Genomic DNA, 27045 nt, shown 5'->3' with positions numbered 1-27045 from the left:
ACAAGGCGTTTCAAAATAACGAATTATAATGTGTCGCGCAGTGCACGAGTCTGATTTTTTAGACTCCGACTACTGACAATACTCCGGTGTAACGAACTAATATAACAAGCGGTTCATAGTGACAAGCAGAAATTTTCACGTTGCTCGCGAAAAAAATTCCAAAAACGCTTTTCTTTCAAATAGGGGTTTGGGGCGACCGCCAAACGCTTTTATTCACTTATTTCAATTTTCTGTGAATATAAACATATCTGGACTTCGGCCTACAACTTAACGTACATATTCCTTTGATAATTTAGTCATGGTCTGATCCAAAACCACACTGAATTAAAGTTTCTCAATATACAACCTAAAAATGTAGATGGGCCATATTCCCTCCAATGCTTGCAAAACACAGTTGCACGCCCCTGCCTCAAACTATTCACAAACTGGTTAAAATTCTTGTCCGTCAACAAACCCAACAAAACACTGAAGTTGTTGTGATTATGATTATTTGTCAGTCGAATTTGTCTTGTTGAAACCCCTCCCTCACATAACCTCATCTTTTCATTTGCAAACCGTAACTAATAGACACCACAACTACAATTTTTTTTATCAACGATTCCAAAACACAAAACAACAACAATCAGCTTCCTCAAGATCAAGATTTTGTGAAACATAATTAATTTTGGAGTTAAAACAAACAGAGCACAAACTAACGTGTGCACACTTATGTTATTTACAATGGACCATTTTTGAGGGAGCTTGCATGTTCAGTCACATGATAATCAGAGGAAACATTGCTACTCAAATCAATCATTTTTTAACTGTCGTAGCAGGTGATGAAGATCACATTGCATTGCGGCGAAGTACTGCCAACAGTCTACCCAAAACCACAAGCAATCTGCCAACAAGGCAACCAAATATACCGACAGCAGGCATCACCAACGTATGCACGACTACAAAGTCCACTGTCAATATAGTGACTAAAGTCAGTCCGAGTTCGCTTGAACGTCTAGAAGCTTTGATACCAACGTAAGCACTTGCCATCGCCGTCCAAATAATCAGCGCAATCGATAGAGCAAAGCGTATGTTGACTCTCCAAGGCTCCAAAGTATTCTTGGGAATAAATTTTGCATCGCCAGAACAAGAAGGAATCTTCGGGTTTTCAGAGTAGAGCAGATTACGCCTTGTCGGGGGACTCGGACTGTGTGTTAAGATTTTTGACTTGCGGCGCTTTTGGGCGCGTCTTTGGTCATCGCTTGAACCTAGATCGTCACCCACCTTCCAATAATCCGACTTACTTCGGCACCGTAAGTTGAGGGCGGTTAAAATGGACAGGCCACAAACAAACACAGGATTCAGGCCTTGAAAATATGAGACTCGGTCTTCCAACTCACGATGCCACTTGCCAGCCACGAGATGCGTCAGACCTTGAACCAGGGATAGACCAATGAACGTCGTCAATACGGTCACGTGGTGCGTCTCGTACAAAGAGAGCAAAGTGGAGGTTTGCGATAAAGTTGCATCCTCGCTAGAACTTGCACCGTATAAGGTTGGATCGTCGAATCCGCGGTGATAGGTTGTGACAAAGAAGGCGGTTATTGTAGTGGCCAGGGCTAAGATCACCTTCTCAATACACAGCGTGTTTCGGATGACACTGGACGGACGATTTCGAAACACACAACTGAGAATGTGACAGGCACAAAAGTTGTGAAAGCATCCCCGCTCGGCTTTGCTAAACTCACTAGGTTCCATAACCAAATTGACAGTGGCGCTGTGGATGAGGACAACAATATCGCGCCCGCATAATAAATTACCCTGCCTCTCAGCGCAAGGAGCAACGTCGGCAATCCACTTCTCATTAGTAACTGGATTTTTCAGAGCTGAATAATGCAAAGCAATGCATTCTGGCATCGACTCGGATGCTTTGCTTGATTTGCTGCTGACAACGTCCTGATCTGAGTTAAACAAACTAATCAGAGTATTTGAAATTGACTTTCGAACTTTAAGAGCAGCGCCCTCCTCGCGGCTTCTTGTCTTTTTCACTTTAATCAATTCACTGGGAACTGATTCCCTATGAATCGCGACAAGGTCAATGTGAAGCGGATTTCCAAGGTCGTTTGGCACGTGCACTGCAAATGTGTCTGTGAAACCCGGCCTGTGGGAAAAGCATATTAAAATAATGACATTGCAGAACAGTGTGATAAAAAGCAACATGGCACCTGTCAGCTGTCACAAGAATCAATGACACGTGTCAGTGACATAAATGGTGACTAACTCTGACCTTACCGCTGTTGCATCATACCTTAGTATACCGGGGTAATTGCGACGAAGCCAAACGATGGGACTACAGCCCCTCGTGCCTTGGATCTTAAACAAGAGATCAGAATCCATCTTCTTCCATGCGGTGCTGATTGACAGCTCGTACGCATAAGCAGGTGGATCGATGGGAGGCGACGGGATGGAGAGGATATATCTCTGCAGAGAAACCGAAAAACGTTGTCAAAACAAGCGATAAATGTTGGGCGTTATATTATGCGAAAAATGTCTCGAGTTTTGATGCAAAAATTTAACTAAAACGAATAATAAAAGGCGTGGCTGTGGATTCGTTCTAAACAAAGCCCAATGGGCCCGCGAACCTAATAGATCGATGAAAAAGTTTCGTTACAACAAAAAAGAAAAACCGGCTTATGGGAAGAGTAAGGTACAATAAACAAAACAACTTTCATATGATGAACAAATTCTGCATGCTCTTAGAAATACTTTAAACTCAATTGGACGCGTTTTGCTGTTTATACCTACTATTAAATGACATCAAGAAGTACGTTTTTTACGTCAAATGTCGACTCAAACTAGTAAGCTTTGTCTTACACTATACACTTGCAAGTTACACCAAAACAAAATGCAAACATCTCGATTACACACATAACCTTACCCTCCATCTGTTTTTCTGGTCTTTCCTCGCAGCAAGCATCATGAGGAAAACATAAAATACGAGAACAAATAATATCAACAATGGGACAGCATAACGCCCTGATTGGTCTGCAATTGGCTCTTGACAGTGAAACAGAGTTCCATATAATCCAAAACTTGATACTACGGGTGGTTCCATATGAGCTGTTGTGGTGATGTTCAGTTTGATAAACCTAAAATAGTAAGGTAGTAGTAGTCAACGTGTATTTATTCCTGCGAAGTTAGGCTCCAGTCGTGGGTTCGAACCCCACCGCAGGATAGTTTTTTAGGCAATGCTTTGCAACATAAGAATGCTTAGAAGACCGGTTTGATTCAGGAAAAAAAAACGCTATTTGCACGCCGGGCGTAGTATAAAATATGAAACATTTAAAAAAATTACAACGGTGGATAGAGTTTAGTCATATCCTTTGTTTAAGAGCTTTATCCCATTTGAAACCATTTAGAATTCAACGCAATTAATTGGCATCCAGCAATCTAATCATTGCCATAAAAAACTATAAATCATAAAACTACAATTGTCGGGGGTTTACCTTGCAGGAAACAGCTCGAAGTTGTTGAAGAAATATTTCCGTGTTGTTTTAACCAGGGAGTAGAATGGCCCCAGGTATTTCCAACGCAGTTTGTCCGATGAGACATACAAGTAGAATGTCTTCATGCACACAAAGAGTTATTTTAATTGATTACTTAGTGTATTTATCATAAGTTATAAATTAGGCAAATGAATGTATCTTTTAAAAATTAATAAGGCTTAAAAAGAATGGAAAGCAGTTTAATGTTTTAATACTTCTTTTTTCAGCCTTTTGAATCAATTAGGAATTAACAATGCAGCATAATATGTTTTACATTGTTCTTTTCGATGTAGTTAAATCGATTATATTTTGCTCTGAGTACCTTGACGTCATTCTTAAAGTTTGTTGACGAGTAGAGTCGAATACTTCCGATCACATGAACGAGTTTAAGGTCAATCTCAAACGTCCAACCTTTCCAGCCAGCAAAGTGCTCACCAGAATATGGAACCTTAGAAAAAGTTTTTTTGGAATAAATATCAGGAGGCAATTTTATTGTTCCGCGAAAAAGGCATTGATTTGTCAAATGTTGCTTAGTCACGAGTAAGTGTAAGTCACGATTTATCATTAATTACCCACATCAAGATCTTTCAAACCAAAATTCAGATCTGTTTTCACGGTTTTAAATCAAAGCACGATTTTTACATTTTTGTATTTTGCATGCCCGATGTTTTGTTTATGTTGGGGCTTGCCAAATGTGGTGCAGCCTAACAACAAAGATCAGGTTGAACCAATAACTGATCCAAAACATTACTCACTACAGCAGTGGTTCTCAAACTTTTCAAACATGCAGGGTATTAACTAAATTTTATTTTCGCGGCACACTTACACAGCGACCACACAAAACTTGTCAAACAAAGTAATTTGCAACTATATTTGGTGAGTGAGATTGCTTTTTATGACGAGGAAATGAGCTGTTAAATTAAACGTTGACATCCTCATGTCTTTTCGTCAGCACCAGGCAATTTTTGCAATTAAAAATATAACTTTTTTCGCCTCACACCTGGAAGTTTCTCATAGTGCACCAGTGTAACGCAGCACACAGTTTTGGAATCACTGCACTACATTTCCCAAGCCTGTTTCTATACTAAACACCTTTCAGCAAATATCCCCCACTGTATTGTGCTTTATACCGTCACAAACTGCCGTTATTCCTTATCCAATGAGTTCTGAGATGAAACAACCACTGTCTTACCTCCACTGGCATCCAGTATGTATCGAGTTCACCATCAACCGCTTTATCAATTCCCAACTCCAGGCCCGTTTCAGCAATAATGTGAGGAACATGGGAAGTTTCAATATTGTACTGGGTCAAATCCAACCAGTGTCCTTGGTTGCTCTCCGAAAACACCTTGAAACAAGAGGACAAAGAATGATTAGGATGAGCAAAACAAGTTGCAACAATTGACTTGAGTTTGTTTCGTTTGATGAAAGAACACACGAGACAATTGCACTAAAACAGGGGCAGGGGTGGCCAACCTTCTACATACCATTCGCCAACTTTTTAACATACTGTGTTGGATGCGCCATAAATGTCTCGTAACCCCACCTTCTATGACTACTTCTTGTATATAGAGAGAAAGAGAAAGAAACAACTTTTGCATGAGAAGGATAGTAATAAGAAGAACTATTAAGTAAAAAATAACTATATATATATAATTAATAGGGCTGGCTTACTTTATTTATTGATTAGTTTATTAATTTGATTTTTATGATTATCAAAAGAAGGCAATGCGCCCTTTCTAATCATGCAATGCGCCACGTTTGGCGCATGCGCAATAGGTTGGCCACCACTGCACTAAAACAATCGTCAATCCGAAAATAGCTGCGCAACGTTAAATATGGGGCGCAATTTAGTAAAAGAAAGTGTGTAAAAAAGATCGAAAAAAAAAATTTAAAATTTTACACTACTTTTTTATTGATTATAAAACAATGTTATTTTGGTTCAATCATCGCCAACATAGACTAGTGGACACTGCACTTGCTCTTTGGTCACAGGGTCGAAAGTTCGAATCCTGCCTTAGCCACTTGGTTTCGTGAATCAGACAGGTTGAACTAGATTGAAGTCACCAACTTGGTAAAAGCAAAGTCGTCTCATGTTAAGGGGCTTGAAGTGCAAGGTTTTTATAAGAACGCAAAAACCTTATCTTGGTCTTATTTGTCACCAAAATCTGTCACAAAAAGTTTTGTTGCGTTTCAAAACCAAAATGGTTTGTTAGGGTGCCACAAGACAGAGAACTACCGAACAGCATGGAAAAAAAGAGGGAACGTATATTTTTCATTTTCTGTTACTTAAACTACCTGAGGAGTTCCACAAGTAATTTCATCTTGTATAACGAGCAGACTGATGGATTTTCTGGCTTGAATTCTTTCCATTATTGTGTAAGATGGTTTCGGCACGTCAACAAGGGTCAAAAAGTTATCTGCACTCCTTTCTGCAAGCTGGTTTAACGATAGCGCTCTTAATTTATCTGCAAAAAATAAAAGTCATGAGCTTGTTGAAAATCACATTCAATTTCTCTGTTGTACGTTTAGAATTGTTGCTGTGCGTTGGTATTGATAGACCTCGCTACTTTGCCCTTGTTCAATTTCATTTTTTTTTAGTTTAAAGACCACTTGCCTACATCATACTTTAACAGTATGCGCATGAGCAGTGTATCACTTCGATATTGAAGTGGTTATAATTAGTGATGCACCGAAGTTTCGGTTAGCCGAAACATTTCGGCCGAATATGCTGTTTTCCAATGTTTCGGTTTCGGCCCGAACTTTTTTGAAAATTCGGCCGAAACCGAACTTTTTAATTGCATGGAATTAATGCCCAAACTATCATTTTCACCAATACATAACGTCATAAATCAACTAATTGTTGTATCTATACAATACGAGCCACGTTGTCTGCAAAATATTACAAGTTTAGTAAAGCTTCCGCATTGTGAAAGTGATTTTTTATATTTGTCATAATTTCATAATTCACTTCACTCGCATCAACGACACAAGGTTCAGTTGAAAACATCTTATAGAAACAGGGATTTTTCGGTTCGGCCCGATTCGGCCAAAATTATTCGGCCTCGTGGCCGAATATTCGGTTTCGGCCCGAACCTTTTTAGGCGGGTTCGGTGCATCACTAGTTATAATGACAAAAAACAGCCCATATAGTTATAAAAAAAGGTTTGTCAGTGATACAATAGGCTTAGTCTTTTGTATACTGAATATAGTATTTTTCAATCGGAGACTAAATTTAAAACTTAAGGGAAGGAATTTACTTTAATTTTTTGCATGTGGCTTGTAAATAGACACTTAAGCCCTGGAAATATGCCCTGTGAAGTTGATAACAAACGTAAATTTTAAATGATCTTTGTATGGTTAAGCTTCTACTTTGTAGTATATTGGGAAGGAATCAGAATATTTAATTGTTAAGGAAGGAATTATTGATAAAGGTTCCACTGATCAAATACCTTCAGCCACCTCATAAAACAAAATGTCAGACTTCACTGTTACACTAACACACAATACCTGTGCAATGAACGTCTTGCTTTCTTGGGTTCCACTTTCCACTTGGAGTGCATTCCATTTCAAGTTCATTCTTCCGCTCAGGGCTGGCAATCCAGTCTCCTATAGCATCTTGTTCCATGCCAACATAAAAGCCAGGAGCACACTGGTACTTTACTGTCATCCCCACACTGTAGATCTCTTCAACATCATTGCTTGAAGCATGTTCAATGGTTCCTGGCCCAACGCATTTCACACCTTTAAACAGATGTAGAGTTTTTTTACAAAACCTTTTCTGTTTAAGTTTGAGAAGTTACAAATAAAAAGGATCGCTGCAGTTACACTGTACTTTAAAACACTATACTGAAGATATTGAAAAATCAGTTTAATAAAACAAATAACTGCCTGAGAGCATGTGTGTATAAACACGCAGTAGTAAAGATGTTTTAACAATAGCTGTTGCCATTATCCATATTAAACTACTGTTAACACAAATCCTAGTATGGCAGGCACATTGAAGGCGTTATACTGGTGATTCTCAACGCGGCTCCCAACTACTTATGTTTAGTGATGCACCAAACCCGCCTAAAAAGGTTCGGACCGAAACCGAGTATTCGGCCACGAGGCCGAACAATTTCGGCCGAATCAGACCGAACATAAAATCGCATTTCTTATGGGTGTTTTTAACTGAACCTTGTGTTGTTGATGCAAGTGAACTCAATTATGACAAACCAAAATCACTTTCACAATGCGAAAGCTTCACAAAACTTGTAACATTTCACAGACAATGTGGCAAGTATTTTATAGATACAACAAATAGTTAATTTATGATGTTTCGTATTAGCGAAAATGAAAATTTGGGTATTAATTCCATGCAATCAAAAAGTTCGGTTTCGGACGAATTTTCAAAAAAGTTTGGGCCGAAACATCGAAAAACAGCGTATTCGGCCGAAATGTTTCGGCCAACCGAAACTTCGGTGCATCACTACTTATGTTGCAATTCCCACCAAACCTCAGAAAACCACCAAACATTGCTATTTTAGCTTTCAAGGTAATAATGTTGAGTGATTTTCTAAAGGTTTCGTTTTTTTTGCGACTCCCTACACACTTAAAAAACCACCATGTGGCCCTGACAATAAAAGAGTTTGATAACCACTGCGTTATACTGAATCAAGTCGGTCTCCCAAACATTCCGATATGACAAGACACAGACTAGAAAAATCTAGCAAGCAGTGGGATTCATTTTAACTGTTAACATAATGTTTTAGTTGTTGAAGTTGAATAGTTTTAGCATCTGGTTTATCATATGGATTTCACACATTGCTACCACGATCAAACCATTCAGTCCTTTTACCTCTGCATTCAAAGTGTGGCGATGGAACCCATTTTCCTTTATCATTACATTGAATAGTTCTACGAGTTACTCCAGGTTCAATAAAGAATTCATCATCGCACTGGTAGGTGACCTTGGATTGATGACGATAATCATTTCCCTGCTTTGTGGCATATTTTTTGGGACCAGGATTGAAACATTCAACAGCTGGAAAATTACAATGTGTATGCTGTTAGCTTTTGTGCAACTTTCAGAAATACAAAAGGTATTGTTGGTCTATTATAAGCCCCACGGCTGTAGGATTACCTTAATTAAATAACACCTACATGTATGCAATTGAAAAACAGAGGAAACGGATCTTTCAAACCACTTACTGAATGACAAAATTTTTTGAATTTCCTTTTATTAACTAAGCTTTTGACACAAAAAATATATATAATACTGTTGTGTACCAGAAAAAAAAAAACCACACACATCATGAATGGACCTGATACAGATTGTAGTACTTGTGATCCATAATAACTATTGGAACACTACATTTCTCTCAATTTATAGTATTTCAGTTGTGCCCACAACTTTGACGCTCCATAGCAATTCAACTTTGCGCAGCTATTTCTGGCCTTGGTGATTGTTTTAGTGACATTGTGTCGCTATGTTTTCTTTTACCAAGTAAATAAAACTGAACACAGTTAGACATTTCTATACTCACGAGAGCAGATGACATTAGTAAGATTTGTACTCCAAGTTCCGTCCCCTTGACATACTGCGGTGTGCTCATCCACCACAATTCTAAATCCTCTTGTACAGGTAACGAATGCCTCATCCAAGTATTTAAATACTATTTTATCATAAGACACTTTTTCTCCACCATTGATGTAACCACGGAAAGGCTTAATGGGGTATGGACATTGAATTCCTAAATAAAAAAAGAAAGATTTAGATAATTATGTTGATGTTGGTCATCATTTCGCATTTCAATAATTTAATTGCTATTAATATGTCTCTAGTATTTACACATTATATAGTAAACAATATAAGCCTAGATATACTGATATGCTAAAAGTAAAACGACTAAAGCACATTCCTATAACATAAGTTAAATATGATCTGTAGAACAGCTGCTTACAGTTTTGTCCACATAAAATTTGATAATAGTTTATTCACAATTCAAACTATACATGTGAAGCCTTTAAGGCCCAAAGCAAATTAACAACATCTCTTGGTAAACATAAATTCAGAATGAAACTGACATAAAGGCACTAAAAAAATCTTAACACAAATACGTTTTAGAAATTTTACAACATGTAACTATGTTTTATCACTCCGTTGGTGCCAGTTTGTAGACACAAACTTGTTCTCGCTGTTTTTTGTGTTTCAATGCTTTTGTCGCTTTTTTAATTTTGTCTTTCAAGATATGCTATTATCCTAAAGAATAGCAGATCATATGGGTCATGAAATTGTTTAATATTCATGATAAAACTACTTCAAGTGCAGTACGTCTATAGGTTCGATAATGCTGTGACTTACTTGTGCAGGAAATCTCCTTTGGATCTGGCTCCCATGCAAGAGATAAACCACAAACAACATCCATGAAGGTAGGAAGCTTTTTGCCATCCACAGAATAGCCATCCTCGCCATGGTCAATGACAAAGCCTTGTACAATAATTCAATGGTAAATTGAAATCATGAAAACCATTACTTCATTTGTAACTTCCGATGTAAGAGAAATTGTAGTTTTCATCCAGCAACAAGCTGGGTGAGGCTATTTTTAAGTTTGAATAAAAGTATTGTATGTAATGGAATTAAAGAGTTTAGAAGAAATTCACTATGATATGACAATCGGAAGTATATGCAAAGATCTCTTATAGTATTATTAGGAACGTAAAAGCCCACACAAAGGTGAAAAAGACACAACTTATTATTAGTCATTTCTGCAAAAGTTCAATCCAACATCAATAATAATTGCTAAGACAACAAAAAAGCATGCCACTTTTTACACCAGTTTGGACAGTTATTGTCCTCAAAATGAAAAGTCAATTAGGCAAACACTGAAAAATGTCTTTTTGGTGCCTAATACTGAATTGTTTTTGGGAGTTAACAAGCTTGCCTACCTTCGTCACATTGATATTTAGCTGTAGAATGTAGATAGGAGGTTGATATTTCAACAGTTGTTAGAGGTATCTCCTTTGGAACTCCACAATCATAAGCTGGAAGAAACAAATATCAAGTCAAGACTTCATCATTTGTACTGTAGCAAAACCTTTAAAATTTTTGAGTCCAACTATTAACACTTTCCTTATATACAGGGTTGCCATTGACCTTAAAATAAAGACAACTGAAACAAATGTTTTTGGGCAAATCTTTGCATTCATACTACCCATGACATATCACATGCCATATTTTTTGGCACAAACAATCTGTTCCAGCAACTCCCAGTTCGTAGAAAATACTTAGTACATCTCACGACAGCTCAGGTCTAGGTTTAATTTAACACATTGCAGGGATTTGATTGTAATTGTTGAATATAAGATAGATTAACAACTCAGGTCCAAAATAAGGACAAATCTTAGAAGTAAGGACGGTATGGCAACCCTGCTTACATAGCAAGTTATGTTAAAAAAGTTCATCATATTCAATCAATTTAACTCACGAAAGCAGTGGAATGTACTAGGGTCAGGAATCCATTTGGCCTCATAAGAACATTTACTAATAGTCACATTCTCATACACTGTAACTGATGTCTGACTGAACACATGTCCTTCTATACACTTGTACCGAGCCACTGCATTGTAATGGGTTGGGAAACTTGAAAGGGTTGCATTCAATACACTTGGTGGGCGTGTGCACTTCAAAGCTGTAAAGATTGATTTTATTCAGTTTTTGATTTATCTTTAAAATTTGAAATAAGTTTCATCAGTGTCAAACTGAAACAACTTTGAGGGCCAAAACATTTTAGGTAAATCGAGTGCCGTATTACTAAAACATTTCTTACAGTGTAACATGACAACCAAAAACATTGCATGATTAAAAAGTAAAGTATTCATTAATACTAATAATAACTGCATTAAAAAACAATATTGTAATAAATCAGAAACAGATATACAGTGTAGCAGAGTAAAATAATCCACTGTGCTTTATGTGTTTGACACCCCTGATCTTGTCCAAACTGTAACTAATGTTTTAAGACATGTATTAAATATTATCAATTGGCTCAAGTAAAAAGATTATTAATACAGTTCTGAAAAACATCCTAAACGGCAAACCCAAGTACCAAATGTGCTCACTCAGAACAGAAAATACCTTTGCAGCTAAAAGTGGATGGATTCACATCCCATGTTCCATCTTCCTGGCATTTGCTCAGTGCATAGGTTAAACCCCGAAACTTTGCTGATCCAGACATCAGGTATCCGCTGTCACAAGAATATGTCACTGTGTGGCCGGCTTTATACACTGAACCATGTTTCACAGCATGAGGAATTGACAGTGGAGGAGTAGAACAAGTCACAACTGGAATAGAAAATGAAATGAGCTTATTACAAAAACAAAAGTCACTATTTGTGAATTAGTGGAAAGGCTCCTGAGATAACTTAAACAGGCTGTTAGCATAAAACATTTAGGCTTGCCTACCCAGTAAGGAAAAATTTTTGTAAATCTGATGTTACACATCACAAAAACACTTGTTTTTTTAATTATCACAAATCCTTTGACACACATCAACATATTTTTTATTTCTGTTAACATTTAGATTGAACATCTTGGTTTATGAACAAGTTATTACTGGGTTCTCCGAACTCAAAAAGCGACTTTTCAGCATAAATGCAATTATCATGGAACAGAAAAAAATTGGTGTTAAATATTCTGTTTTTTTCATCACAAGCCAAATCTATCCTACACAAACAATTAATAAACTTAGCTGTTGTAAGGCCTAAACAAGTTAACAAAAAATTCACAGTTTGCAGTAGTAAGTGAATACCTTCACATTCCTTTGATTTGGGGTCAGGAACCCAAATTCCTTTTGCATTGCAATGTATGGAAAATGTCTTTTGTGTATTTGTGTAACTAGGAGTTATTGTGTATCCCTCGTCACAGACAAAAGTGACATTAGATCCAGTCAGAAAATTTCCAAAGTATTCAACAGATGAGTGTGCAACAAGCTGTGGCAGTGGACATCCGACTCCTGCATGTAAACATCAGGTTACTAAAGGGTTGTAACAAAGATATGCCAGAAAAAAAAACACATATTAGAGTAATAGATAGGCTTGTATGCGCTTATGTTCATGCATATACAGTAAGGCTAGGTTAAACTGGATTTGGTTAATCCGTTTTTTTGCCTAATTCTGACAAAACTCGAGGTACCAATGATTTGTAATGTGATGAGACTTAATCAACATCAGTTAATCAGGAACTAATCCAGACAACTTTTTTCGGCCAAACAGATCCAAATTCACCGAGGTTTACTGCATATACATGTACATAAGCATGCAAGCCTACTTATTACTCAAATCTGCCTTGAATGGCTCAAGTCAATAGTAACAGAGCAACCATAGAAAAAATACAGTTAAACAGATCTGCAAGGAGCATTATACTCAATCAACCTGAACTATCTCATCCAGAATTTAAATCGATGTCAGCTATAGAATGTTGGGGGTAATAATAAGCTAAACTTAGTAAGTTTGAAATGGTGGCAAACAAGTTTTTTTTTTAGCTAAGTCTTGTTATAAAATACTGCTGACCCAATAAAACAATAAAAATCTTTAGGTGATAGCAATATTTGCATCTTACTTTCACATTTGAGATCTTCAGGCAATGGAGACCAGGTTCCATTAGCCAGACACTCAATATAATGATAATCTCCAAGTTGTGGTGGCTTGTTAAACCTTCTTCCTACTTCACACTGATACATATAAGTTTGACCCCGACCAAATAGAGATTTTGTTTCCCAATCTATTGGTCTCACTGTGTAGGACAAACTCGGTGGATGCCAACATTTTACAGCTGAAAACAAAACGTTAAAAACTTTCTAGCCAGTCAGCAAACAAAAATAATTTTGAATATGTCTCTATCAAGTTAATTTTTTATGTGTCTATAAAATTTAGTTACTTGAAATATGTAACCATCATTTATCAGGTTTCACTTAATCAGGTATCATTAAAAGACCTGTTTTAAATACATATCACTGATTTCTTATCAAAAACCTGCAGCGCATTTACCACCCATTGTGCCCTGAACTTTATCGCGCTTTATAGTGTGTCAACGTTGCGCAGCTATTATATTTTTTTGGCATATTTTAGCTCATTTGTGATGCTACGATTTGCTTCACCTGGCAAAGTCAACTCAACCCAATTATAAATTATTTTACACATTGTGCACACACACAAACACAGATAGGGTGACAATATGTAGTTACTTTTGTTTCAAACTGCAAGAGTATTTGACCTAATATTCTTACCTTGACAAGCACCTATACTATCCAATGATCCAGGATTCCAATTCCCATCACCACCACAAGTTATTTCATTTGTAAATCTTCCTTCATAGAACCAACTCCCTTTTAAAACAATTTTAAACATAAAGTGCATGTCAGTGGTTACCAACCTTAATTAATAAATTTTTCCTAATATTTCCTAAAATTTTTCTATAGTAAATGCTAAACCAAACAAAGATCCTTTAAAATTGGGGCTTTTATCAACTTCACATGTCATATTATCAGAGCTTTAGTGTATATTTACAAACCACATGTAAAGATTACAGAATTCCTCCCTCAAGTTTTACAATTCCTCCCCAGTTTTGGGGGCACTGTTCTAGCTGGTAAGCACAAAGGTAAGGAGTGAACTTACCTTTAACACAGGTGAATGATACAGTTTCGCCTACTGAAAAATGACTTGTACGTTCTGCAGGATTTCTTGTGGCATCAATCATAAATCCAGGATCATCACACATAATTTCTGCAACAATTTTCACTTGGTAAACGCCAGAGATAGTATTGTTTTACTTTTATGTAATGATACAACTTTATTTTGATAAAATATAGCTGATTCTAATCTAGCTAAGATATAAATTTACTCATTGCTAGAAATCCTAAAGCACACATTAGTAGCAGTGGACAAGAAGGCCCTTGACACCCTCTAATAAAACAGTTCCTTATTCTTTTCATTGTACACAATGAGAGTACACTGCACATATGGTTACAGATTTGGTTTAATCATGAGTAAATGTTTATAGGTTTCCTGGATGAAGTATACATAATGGTATTGTGTACAAATGACTTTAAACTTACCAGAGCATTCAGTGACCACATCACTTGGCTCCCAAACACCAAACATGCTACAAACCAAACTGACTTCAGTGACAAATTTCCCTTTCACTGACAATCGATATCCGTTCGAGCATTTGTAAGTGATGGAGCTTCCATAAGTTATATTAGTTCCAATAAAAAATCCATGAAGTGGAATGATAGGAAAACCACAACTAATATCTGAAAACATTTTTGTTGGTGTGTGTGCATTATTAAAACATGTTGTAATTTTGTGATCTTCCAACAAACAGACAACATTACAGAAGGTAAGCCTGTAGATTCTGTCATTGGCAGTCATAAACTGATAATTGTATTGGCATTTTAAACTAAAAATAACCATTGAACAGAACAGATATAAATTAAAATATTTAAAAAACTTAAATCAGAAGCTATAAAAGAAAATCAGAAAGCTATAAAAAACTACAAAAAAAATCATACATGGTAGAGGTAAATAACTGTGACATATAAACTGATAATCGTTTTTATAATTTTGAACAACTAATAACCATTGAACAGTACAGATACAAACGTAAAACATTTCAAAAACTTAGAAACGAAATCAGAAACTCAAAACAAAGCAAAAAAATTATGCTTGGTAGAGATAAATAACTGTGACACATTAAAAAACATTTAAAGGAAAAATTACCATTGCATTGTAGAGAAGAAACTTCTGGCCACCATTCAGCCTCATAATTGCAGTAGATTGTAGCAGAAATTACATTTTCACTAATCTGCATTCCTTTCAGGCATTGGAATGTTATTTTTGAACCAAAAGTTTGAACTAATCTGCTAGTATTGATCATTGTTGGTGGAACCATAACTGGATCGCAAGTGTCAACTGTAACAGAATTATGCAAGGATTTAGAAATACAGTAACTGTCGGTTAAATGACATTCAGATTATCCGGATCTCCACCTTGAACAAAACTCAAGGTACAAATGATTTTTAATGTGAATTTTAATGTGGTAAGTCTTGAACTAATTGACATCGGTAATCTGGATATTCGCCTAATCCTGACTATTTTTTAGGTTCAAATGGGCTGGATTATCTAAGGTTTACTACAGAAGTTTGTTAATTCAGATTATACAAAGTTTTAGCTGAGAGATTACACTGTACCTTAAAAAACTTTCTTTAGGCTTACTTACTATAACTTAAGTGTAATAACTTTTCCAACAAGTTCTTTTGATATGAACTCAACCACACAAAACAACTTTAAAACACCCAATACCCATACTAAACACAAAAAGTTAGCATTCTCTAATATTACGATGACTTTATGAAATTTAACTAGACAGCTTTTAAAGTTTTAAAAATGAGCTTTTTTAATACTAATGTAAAAGTATTTTACTTACATCTACAGTGAATGCTGGTTGGCTGAGGTTCCCAATACCCATTTCCACATTTAACAGGCATATTCGTGTCATGGGTTGGAATTAATTTCTAGGGGAAAAATGCAGTGGCTTAAAAATACAATCTAGTCAAAACTATAAAATACAGTATCTACCACCAGAATAATTTTGGGTCATTTTTATCAGTAATTTTACGGTGTAGCTGCAGCATGTTAATACTCCACCGATTGTGCCATCCACTTTCTTGCACCCAATAACGTCTTAACGTTGCGCAGCTATTTCCGGCTTGGTGATTGTTTAGTGCAATTGTGTCGCTATGTGTTTTTTTACCAAGCGAAATAAACTCAACTCAACTCTTTTTTATTATTTTTGCTCTTCTACAAAAAATTTGACTGATAATAATCACTACAAAATGGCTGAAATGGCACATCTTGGTACTGACTCACATACATTTGCCAACTATCATTTAAAGCCGGAATGGTGCATTCAAATACCAATCTTTACAAAGACTTGATTGTAAGTGTTACTAAAAAACGACCAAGATAAAATGGATGCAGAAACTGTAAACTTACTCCAGTTTCATCCTGCACAGATATCCTATATGACTCATCACACTGAACATACAACACAGAGTTGTAACCATAGCTTGAACCAATGTAGATTGAGTTGGGTCTCGCAACTACTTTTGGGCAACTGATCACTGGAATAAAAAACAGGATTAGAAGGATTTACAATGAAATAAAAACTAACATTACAAAAATGATCGCTACAACAATGTGTTATTGCATAAATAAGTACAAGAAATAATTTTGAACCCGAAAAAATAAATTAACCAGGGTAGTTGATGCCTTAAAAATGAAAGGCAATAATATGGTTTGGTAAATACATGGCAGGCCACAACAGGGAAACTTTTTGTATCAAAGGACAGCATTTGCTGTTCAACTCGACTTCATGATTCAAGTCCCAAATATTATTACCACAAAGCATATCTGCTAGCACTCAGTTACAACTGTTTTAAAGTTTCTGAAAGTGCTGATGTTTGTAACAAAGGGAAAATAAATCAATGTGTTGATGGTGATACAAAGAACAGAAACACTCTTATTGCCTCATAGTAGATACATAGTGACCTGCTACTAGATGATGAATGTGTTATTTAGTAGACAAAACAGGTTAGTTGCTGATCTACATTCTTTCTACTGCAAAAAAAACTAGCATCTCTACTACTTACATTGACATTTAATAGTGGATGGATCAGGTTCCCAAGTCCCATTGATGTTGCATTTAAGTGAGCTAGAGTAAACTCCAGGTGAAATCCAGTATCCATTAACACAAGTGATTGAAACAACTGATTCAAAGCTAAAACTGCCGGCATATATTTCTGCATTGCTGATTGAATATGGAGGGTCACACAAGAATGAAGAAGGCTCTGAAATCATCACAAGATGTTGAAATTGAAGTATTGCTTTTATGAGTACAAATATTTGCTATTGTGGAAAGAAAACCTTAGCTAATATTTAGCCACAAAAAACATAAATAGGGTTTTTGTAAACTGCATAACACACCTAAAGTGAAGTACTACTGGACTGGTTATATTTCAATGATACATTTGTTTAGTTTTACCAGTATTGAAAAAAATATGATTTTGCAAATGAATATGTATGTATCTCACAACAAAATGTTACCCATGCACTTGATAAATTTTGGATCAGGAATCCATGAGCCTCCTTCAGCACAAAATGCTTTAATGTGTTTTACATTGCGAGCAGCTAAATAGCCTTCATTGCAAGTGTATGTTACTTCTGACCACAGTGTAAGGTTGGCTGAACCTCTGCTTGCCTGGGGAACTTCAGGTAGAGGAGGACAAACAACAGCTGTAGAATATACAAGGGTATATTTGACTGGGATGCTGTAATATGGCTTTACACCAACTCATACAGCCAATGTCTTGTCACCAGCTGTGCTGATGAGACCTTGCATGGATCAAACAGTGTGCACCGTCTGTAGCTTACTTATTATGTAATGGTTCCATGGTTTTGTATTTCTACAGTCTTGCATAGTTTTTCTTACATGTAATGCTTCTTTTAACTAACCAGTAAAGCTTAGAATTCACTTTTATCACGAGTAACAGAACACACAGTGCATCTTGTTTCAACCCGTTAGGTCATATTAATACAGATAGCGACAAGAAAATGGCCAAAAAGGCTAGTGTAGCCACATTTGGGCATAAACCACAAAGAAACTGGTTCACAATGGCCAACCAAATCCTTGGAAATCAAAATGGTGTCAGCTCAGTGTCACTGTATCATTATAATGTCTATGAAATTAATTTTAAATAGCGATTGCTACCAAGGCTTAGATTTTAAACTGTGTAGGACACATGAGTTTTTTTCAGCATCGAATCTAACAAATTACTACAACCAAATTGACAACTCACACTAGCATCTCAAATTTTGAAATCAAATAAAAAATAATATAACACAGTTATCATCATGATATAAAACGTTAAACAAAGCAAACAAGCATTAAACTTTAGCCAAAAAAAAATATTGGTATTATTGTACAGTAGTCATATTCTTACGTTTGCATGTAAACTTGTCATGACTTAAATGCCATTCCCCATTTTGTTGACATCTGATAGTGGCATGTGTTTTAAGTGGTTCAACTTCATAACCTGGATCACAGTTGATTGTCACCAGACTTAGGTATGTGTGGGTTTCTCCATCAAATGTTGCATGGCTTGTTATTGTACGAGGGTCGACACATTCCACCGCTGAATGAAAAAACAATCATGACCTGGTAAAATCAACTTGCATTTTTTAAAGATGAACCAAACCTCCTGATTAATGCCAATCAAAGCTGAAAAAGAAAACTATACTGATCCTACTGTTATCTTAATTCATTACATTTTTAGTTTTGTTTGCTTGTTTGTTTTATTTTTATCCTAGGTGGGCGGGCAACGCCTGCATGTGTTATGCTCACAATGAATCCGTCGTCGAGCTGCCTGTTTTATTGCAAGTCCATTGACCATTTTTAATTGGATTTTTTCGGTTTTCTGAACAACCGGCAAACATAAACAAATCATTTGATTTTTTCAAGCTCTTAGAGGGCCAGATGCCCCAAACGTCGAACGAAAAAGAAAGTTTATGAACTATACCTCTCAACAACACCATATTTATTAGTACAAACCTTTGCATCTTGGTGGTTTTATATTCCAGGTGGCGTTGCCCTGACAAGTTGCATTGACAGAAAACTGATCTTTGCCAACCCAGAGACCATGTCTGCACTGATATGTCACCACACTGTTGTATGCATAGGAGTCTCCAATGAGATCAGCTCCTTCACCAGCCCCTGGTGGAGCACAGCTAACAACTGGAAGAAATACACAAAAACTAAAGTTTTGATGCACTCTAGAAATGTAATTCAAAACTTAAACTAAAAACGCACACAACTAAAATGAACATATCCATACTGGGATCAGCCCTGAAGCGTCGATGCAGACCAGCGATCACTGCATACATAAATCATAGTACGCCAGACCTATCATAGGCATTGTAAAAAAAACAAGATACATTTTTGGATTGTAACAGACTTAGGTTAAAACAGTGTGCTTTAGTAAACTAGAAGGGTGGCTTAGCACATATTGCCCTTGCACATACACTATAGCATATTTTGAAACATTAATATATTTCCTACACTTATTTATATTGGGTCCTATATTAGCCATCGTCTTTTATAACCTTGGTTGTTTCTGCAAGCAAAAACTCATGGGTCCCCCATGATGCAAAGTTGTAGATAATGCATTTCAATAGATAACAATGAGTAAGTAGGATAACTAATTGAGGTTCAACACACACAAACTTAAAAGGAGGAAACCACAATGACTCAATCAATAGTACTGCAAAATTTCAGTCCAATCTGCCAACGTTTAAAATTTCAACCACTAGAGGTGTTTTGAGCAACAACTGTTAATGTTTCTGACGTCAAAGTGCTGTTAACAACCCCCGAACTGCAATGGCGCAATAACGATAATTGGCATACTTTAGAAGCTATCCAAATTTTAGCCAATTTTCACATTGTTTACAAACTCACCCCTTTTCGCGGGCTAGTGGGGTAAATACTACGGTTATCCGGACAAACAAAGTGGGATGCACATCTACATAACTATATCTACCATCTGTATAAGTTTCAGCCACATCCATCAAGCATTTGATGGCAAAACGAGTCAGACAAACTTCGGGGAAAAATACCTATGTAGGGGGCTAGAGGGGTAAATACTGGGGTTATCAACAAAAACAAAGTGGGATGCACATCTACATAACTTCATCTACCGTCTGTGTAAATTTCAGCTGAATCCATCAAACATTTGATAGAAAAACAAGTCGGACAAACTTCGGGGGAAAATACCTATTTTAGGGGGCTAGCGGGGTAAATACTGGGGTTATCAACAAAAACAAAGTGGGATGCACATCTACATAACTACATCTACCATCTGTGTAAATTTCATCCAAATCCATCAAACATTTGATGGAAAAACGAGTCGGACAAACTTCGGGGAAAAATACCCATTTTAGGGGGCTAGCGGGGTAAATACTGGGGTTATGAACAAAAACAAAGTGGGATGCGCATCTACATAACTACATCTACCATCTGTGTAAATTTCATCCAAATCCATCAAGGAATTGATGGAAAAACGAGTCGGACAAACTTTGGGGAGAAGAAAAATGAAAGAAAAAAAAAGAAAAAAAGAAAAAACATTTTGAGTAAAATCAATATGTGTCCCCTTCAGGGAAGGGGACCCATAATTAGTAAAAGATTTCATAGAAAAAACAGAAAATAAACTTATATAAATGTCTTTTCATGCAGGTTAGTGAAGGTATAGCTTACAAATCTCCATTAATTTCTTGAACATTTTTCTACTCACATTTGCATTGAACAGCACTGAAAGGTAAATCCCACTTTCCTGTAGCTTGACAAGTTAATTCCCATTTTGTGGTAGGCATTGGCGTGGTCAAATAAGCGAAACCCTCATCACATGTGTATGATATCTTTGAACCATAATTAGTGTAGATGCCAGTCCTAGTTGAGTGTGCAATGGTTGGAGGGTATGGACATGTCACAACTAAATAAAGAACAAGAGCAATAAAGATCTGCATAAAAAAGTAAACTATTTGCTCAGTAACGTGCTTGTATCGTGTAAATTGGTAGGTTATTAAGATCCTGTCACAACTAAAAGGTTTTGTGTTAATTAAATGGATGCTTGATGTTTCAAAATCCATATAAATAATATTTTTATAATGAGTACAGTAGTATATTTCAGATGAATGTTATATTTTAGGCATCACCTGTACATCCAACATAGAGTGGATTTGGATAAAAGAAACCTTCTTTCTTGCATGTAAAATCCAATGAGTGATAACCTTTGTCCAGCACTGCCCAGTAACCTTCATCACATTTCAAGGTCACCACTTTGCCAACACCAAACAAAGAACTGTTTCCATGAGTAGACGGAAAGGTTATGCTTCCATAGTCGTAATAATCGACAGTGAAGTTACATTGCCTCACTGCAATTGTGTTGTTTTGGTTAGTATACACACAACAGTTAAAAAAAGTTAGCTCTGTTACTGAAATATACAACTATGGAGCAAAGTTCTACCAACAGAACTTCTTTTATCAAATCTGCCCATGTTGAAATTTACAGAGCTTAGCCCAGTGGTTCCCAAACTTTTTTCTTTTAAGGCGCATTTTAGAAAAAACAAAAATTATTTGGAGCACTTCGAACATTTGAATTAAAAATATATTTGAATTTTTTATTTCAGTTTAAAATGGCACAGCAAATTAGCTGACAAAGGCACTAACTATGAGGTCATAAAGCCGCTATACAGGTCATTCTCATAGTTAAATAGCCTAGTTGAACATCTCAGAGACGTGGAGCATGTTAGCCTAGTGGTCTTAGCACCTGGTACTACTACTCTACTTGATTGATTTTAGTTTCAATATTTTTTGCGGCACACCTAATGACATCTTGCGGCACACCAGTGTGCCGCGGCGCATAGTTTGGGAACCACTGGCCTAGCCTACTCCACATCTTTTAAAAGATCTGACTTAAAACATCCAATTTTATTTTAAGTGCAACACAAACAACTCCTAAATACATGTAGGCTCTATATTATTTTACAATCTATACCTGTCACCTATTTTTAGCAGAAAATACTTTCTAATAGACCTTGGACTTTACAGTTTAATTAGGTTTTTATCGACATTTTTTAGAGGGGTCCACAGATCATACAGAGTTGCTTAAAGTTAGACATGATGGCTGAAAGTTATTTTTAGGAGCCACCATCCAGAAGAGTTTGAGAACCGCTTGTTTCGAACATTAGTTTGTGTCCCACAAGAATAAAATGTTTGAAAACCACTGATCTAGTTACATAAAATGAAATCCAGCTGCCAATCAACACTAGTACATACCATGACACTTGTATAGCGCTGGGTAAGGCGACCACAACCCGTCATCCTGACAAGTTGCCACTAATCCCAACTTGAACTTATTGATGAACTCGTAGCCATCTTGGCAGATGTAAGTAACCGTTTCGAGGTAAGTAAAGCTTGTAGCAACTTTCAGTCTTCTTGCATTCTCTACTGGACCAGGATCAATGCAATGGGTTTCTAAACAGATTGAACTTAATGTAGATTTTCCAAGCAACAAAAAGGTGTACTTGTCATACGAGTCTATAAACTTCTTCACAATATCAAGTACAATGCAAAAAATAGTTCAGGAAAGGTGAAAAACTTTTTTAATTTTGTTTACCATTACGCTATTATTTTTTGTAATTTTATCATTTTCAATGAACAAAACCAAACTGCAAATTTTGTTGTGGCAAAAACATATATGTAAGTGATGATATGCACTTGGTGTGTTTTCAAACTGTAAGCAAATAAAAAGAGTTACATATGGTTAACGCTGCTGTACTGGCAAAACAAGGTGGTATAAAAAAAATATACAAAACCTTTGCATGTAATGTTCCATGGCAGCCATTTTCCATATGTGGGATCACAAGTGATGGTTGCAGATCTCAGCACATAAATCTGAGACACCCAGAATCCCTTGTTACATGTGATGTTACGTGTTTTACTACCAGTAAGACCAGAACCAGTCACTGTTGCATATGGTACGAAGTACGGTTCAGGACAGACTACAGCTGTGGAGAAAATCAGATGCTTTATTTGCAGATGTCTTGTAAAAAAATAGCATGCAGACTGCCAAAACGAAATTCGTTAAAAAGCAGTTTAGGACAAAGCAAGTAGATATCACATATTTCATCCAGTTTTGCAACCACTGCAAAGTATATTTTTGGACTAAAAAGTCCAAACAAGCCTTTATTTTCATTTAACAAGCAAATACACATTGATGGATAGCAAAAAACACAAACATTGTAACAAGCTTTTGCTTCACTATATAACAAGCATTTTGTTAAATAAATGTCTACATTGCTACACTAAGGTTCACATATTTGGCAGAAGTTTACACAAAAAAGCTACAAACCAAACCTGTGCATTTGACAGTTTTTGGACTTGGTCTCCATTCACCTAACACAGTACAACTTAAAACTTGTGAGGTTATTCCAGTAGTGATCCAATAATTTTTATTACACTGGATTGTCACATTTTGTCCTGTAACAAAAGAACAGATTGTTAAACACACAAGTCGAACATGTACAGAAAATACTGGTTAAACCAGATTTGGTCAATCAGGATCTTTGCCCAAATCGGACAAACTTTTGTGGTAAGGCTTTAAATCAGGGGTTCTTAACCTGGGGTGCACGCACCCCTTGGGGGAACTGTTCCGAGGGGGTGCAGGGATGTTGAATCATTAAGGTTGGTTAGGTCTATTCTATTTAAGCAATTACAGAAGGGGGAGCTAAAATTGGTTAGTGATTTGAAAGGGGGTGCGAAAATTGGTTAGTGATTTGAAAGGGGGTGCGAAAATTGGTTAGTGATTTGAAAGGGGTGCAGCAAGGAAAAAAGGTTAAGAACCACTGCTTTAAATAATCAACGTTTGTCAATCCAGGTATTCACATAATCCGGTCAATTGTTTGGTCCAAAGGGTCCATATTAACCGAGGTTTACAGTATATCTCATTCAGTTAGGTGATTTAAATAAGTATTATTAAAAAAAAGATTGTTTTTGTGCAACAACAAAACAGCAAAAGTGCTTGCACATAAAAAATATTCAGACTTGTCATCATCTGTGCAATTCAATGCATTTCTCATCATTAAGTTTTGTTTAAGCTAATTGTCTGTATCAAGGGTTTCTACAAATGTTTTGTGTAATGAGAAAAACATCAATACCAAAATTTTGACACATTCATTATAGTTTACTTCAAGATCACTATTTGTCTTAGAAACTCAACCATTAGACAGTGGTCTCAACCCATTGTAGTTTGTGGCACCCCCTTAAAGTAACCTTCAAACCGTGCCCCCTGCTAATCAAAAATGTAGATGGCAGACTTGTGAAAGTCGAAAGCTATGTTACAGAGCAGGATGCCTTATGTAACATGAGAAAGAGCCCAAGAAAGTCATTTTGGCAACTTTAATGTATTTCAAGTTTGGATGTATTTTTTTGCTGCTGTCTATAAATTGGGGCAATTATGGTAAGTGCCTGCACTCGTAGTCCTTAAAAAGCACCTTGTGACCCCCTTGAGGTGCCATGGAACCCAGTTGATAAAGTCTCTTAAGCAATTTTGCAACAGTCAGGCTTTAAAGTGTTTGTTGTAATTCACCTGCAGTAAAGTTTCCAGTTATAACAGCATTGTGTATTGGTCCCGGGTTTGAACAGGTTACACCTGAAAAACAAAAATGACAACTAACTCCAGCAAGTAAATGATTAGGCTAACATCTAAACTACATGACTCAATATGGCCAATCTACCAGTCCATCACAAATGTAGTATTGGTAGATTGCATGACATTACAAAAAGTCAGGCAATTATCCATTTTGTTACTTGATATGTATCACACATTCCCATTTAGGCAGACATAATTTGGCATTATGTCAAAGTAGTCAGCACCAAAAAACTGCTATGCAAGGTACATCAATATACATGGTACACATAAAAAATCCCCATTATGCTTGTAAATAAAATATTTGCATTTTTGTAGTGGGTACATCATTTTAAGTTGGTAATTTTGTTAGTAGTACACACGCTGAAAAAGTGTGAGTAACCTCTAGACTTATGATGAAATAAAAACAATACTCACGAACACAAACAAGAGATGATGGTAGTGGATCAAAGGTTCCATTCTTCAAACATTTTACTCCCTTTGATGTAACTCCTTCACTGAACCAATACCCAACCAGACAAGTATATCTGTGTTAAGAATTAAATATGTTAGTTTTATTTATTTGGAATTTATTTCGCTGAGTAAAAGCAAAAAAAGAGCAATAGCGCCAAAATAGCACTAAAACAAGATCACCAAGCTGGAAATAGCTACACAATGTTGAAACATTACACGGCACATGATAGTAGATGGCATTATTGGTGGAGCATGGCCGAACACAAAATAATTGAAAAAAAAAATGTTTAAACTTGCTTTGTATGCAGCTGGTAAAAATCTTATCCATATGACATAACTATATCTACCATCTGTGTAAATTTCAGCCAAATCCATCAAACATTTGATGAAAAACGAGTCGGACAAATAAAAACAAACAAAAACAATTTAAAAAAACAAAAAAATCAATACGTTTTTAGTATATATTTAAATCTTCTGAACTTTTGTGTCATTTTACAAAACTTGTATGTACTGGTTATCAGGAAAGCAAAGTTAGAGTTGTTTTCTGAAAATTGATTTCTTGTTTTCCAGTTAAATATGGCACAAAAGGCACCATGAGTACTCAACAAAATGATATTCTACTATCAATAATCGGTTAAGGAACACCAAATCCAGACTTTATATATATATAAAATGGAACTACCAAAGAGCTGGCATATAGCAAATACATTAAAATACTGTTTTTTAAAAGTTTGCTGTTGTCATACGATTCTGCACTGATGACGACTGTAAAATGTCTTTGTTACAATTTTGTTCACTATACACAAGCTCTGTGGCAATTTCGTTTTTTATCATGCTGATAATAGATTGCATTAGCCCAGTGGTTCCCAACCTTTTTTGTCCTGTGCACCCTTTTAGTCGATATAATGCAATTCCCCCTACAAATTTAGTTTGCTAAAATATCATTTACATTAACATTTTTGATGTAATTTTTAGAACAGAAATTAAACATCCGATTATAAGCTCTATAGCCTCTAATATCCCTCTTTGTACTACATATCAACAACTTCACTGAAAAAAATGCACAGATAACCAGAAGAGATTGTTTTGTGACACAAATTCCCCCCTGGTTGGGAACCACTGTGATAATGGATTGCATTTTTTATTATGCTTTACTTAATAGTAAGCAAAAACTTACTCTACAATTGCGTTAAAATCCACTTCAGCATCTGTTATGTGGTAATTGGTTAATGGAACTGGTCCAGGATCTGGACACTGAACAGCTGCAACAAAAACAGACACAATGTCAGCTCAAAATTAAGTTGGAAAATAGTAATTGCCAAAATTACGTGTGCAAAGAAATGTTTCTGGATCCGGTTCCCATTTGGCTTTTGTTCCACAAGTTGTGCTTCTTTCGTAAAGTTTATATCCCATCCAATAACCTGGAATTACATACACGTATCAGTTGTGGTGGAAATTAATGCAAGGTTTATCAAGTTAACCTAAAGTATTAATGGCAGATATGTTTTATTTCGCACACAAATTTACATAAATTAAGTTGTTGGTTTAAACAAGAACAGCCTCAAGCTACAATTTTTTCCAAGTTAAAAGTTTGGATGCTTGAAAAATTAAAATGGGAAGTAAAAGATCTGAAACAACATCATAAATTTGATATGCTTGTAAACATTGAGAAGCACTAAATATACAAGTCATAAAACAAATTCAAACAAATTATTTGGAGAACCAATGCTCAAAATTTTTTAACAACTACTAAATTAACATGTAGTTCAGCT

The 27045-nt window shown here is 36.1% G+C and overlaps 1 protein-coding gene across 2 annotated transcripts in view; it reads right to left on the bottom strand.

The window, feature by feature from the left end:
* Positions 1–547: 547 nt before the first annotated feature.
* Positions 548–27045, bottom strand: part of LOC145215408 (uncharacterized) — a 70696-nt gene continuing 44198 nt past the window's right edge. The window contains exons 83-117 of one of the 2 annotated variants that reach the window (XM_080084105.1): positions 26602–26694; positions 26451–26535; positions 25238–25347; positions 24761–24823; positions 23530–23652; positions 22989–23180; positions 22450–22647; positions 21327–21545; positions 20906–21103; positions 19171–19353; positions 18563–18754; positions 17667–17855; positions 17213–17410; positions 16557–16684; positions 15988–16075; positions 15282–15473; positions 14618–14815; positions 14178–14285; positions 13790–13888; positions 13123–13335; positions 12314–12517; positions 11641–11847; positions 10991–11194; positions 10452–10547; positions 9868–9993; positions 9050–9256; positions 8362–8547; positions 7032–7265; positions 5820–5989; positions 4714–4869; positions 3844–3969; positions 3483–3601; positions 2915–3125; positions 2285–2457; positions 548–2137 (exon numbers count right to left, since the gene is read on the bottom strand). In XM_080084105.1, coding sequence (XP_079940231.1) covers positions 826–2137; positions 2285–2457; positions 2915–3125; positions 3483–3601; positions 3844–3969; positions 4714–4869; positions 5820–5989; positions 7032–7265; positions 8362–8547; positions 9050–9256; positions 9868–9993; positions 10452–10547; positions 10991–11194; positions 11641–11847; positions 12314–12517; positions 13123–13335; positions 13790–13888; positions 14178–14285; positions 14618–14815; positions 15282–15473; positions 15988–16075; positions 16557–16684; positions 17213–17410; positions 17667–17855; positions 18563–18754; positions 19171–19353; positions 20906–21103; positions 21327–21545; positions 22450–22647; positions 22989–23180; positions 23530–23652; positions 24761–24823; positions 25238–25347; positions 26451–26535; positions 26602–26694 — 6800 coding nt within the window. In that variant the 3' untranslated portion in view covers positions 548–825. The remainder of the gene's footprint in view (positions 2138–2284; positions 2458–2914; positions 3126–3482; positions 3602–3843; positions 3970–4713; positions 4870–5819; positions 5990–7031; positions 7266–8361; positions 8548–9049; positions 9257–9867; positions 9994–10451; positions 10548–10990; positions 11195–11640; positions 11848–12313; positions 12518–13122; positions 13336–13789; positions 13889–14177; positions 14286–14617; positions 14816–15281; positions 15474–15987; positions 16076–16556; positions 16685–17212; positions 17411–17666; positions 17856–18562; positions 18755–19170; positions 19354–20905; positions 21104–21326; positions 21546–22449; positions 22648–22988; positions 23181–23529; positions 23653–24760; positions 24824–25237; positions 25348–26450; positions 26536–26601; positions 26695–27045) is intronic. The other variant, XM_080084106.1, reaches the window with a different exon arrangement.

This window comes from Phallusia mammillata, chromosome 2 (assembly GCF_965637545.1).
Source record: "Phallusia mammillata chromosome 2, kaPhaMamm4.hap1.1, whole genome shotgun sequence".
Lineage (NCBI taxonomy): Eukaryota > Metazoa > Chordata > Ascidiacea > Phlebobranchia > Ascidiidae > Phallusia > Phallusia mammillata.
Note: the sequence above shows the minus strand (reverse complement) of the source record. Positions and strands in the feature narration are given on the sequence as shown.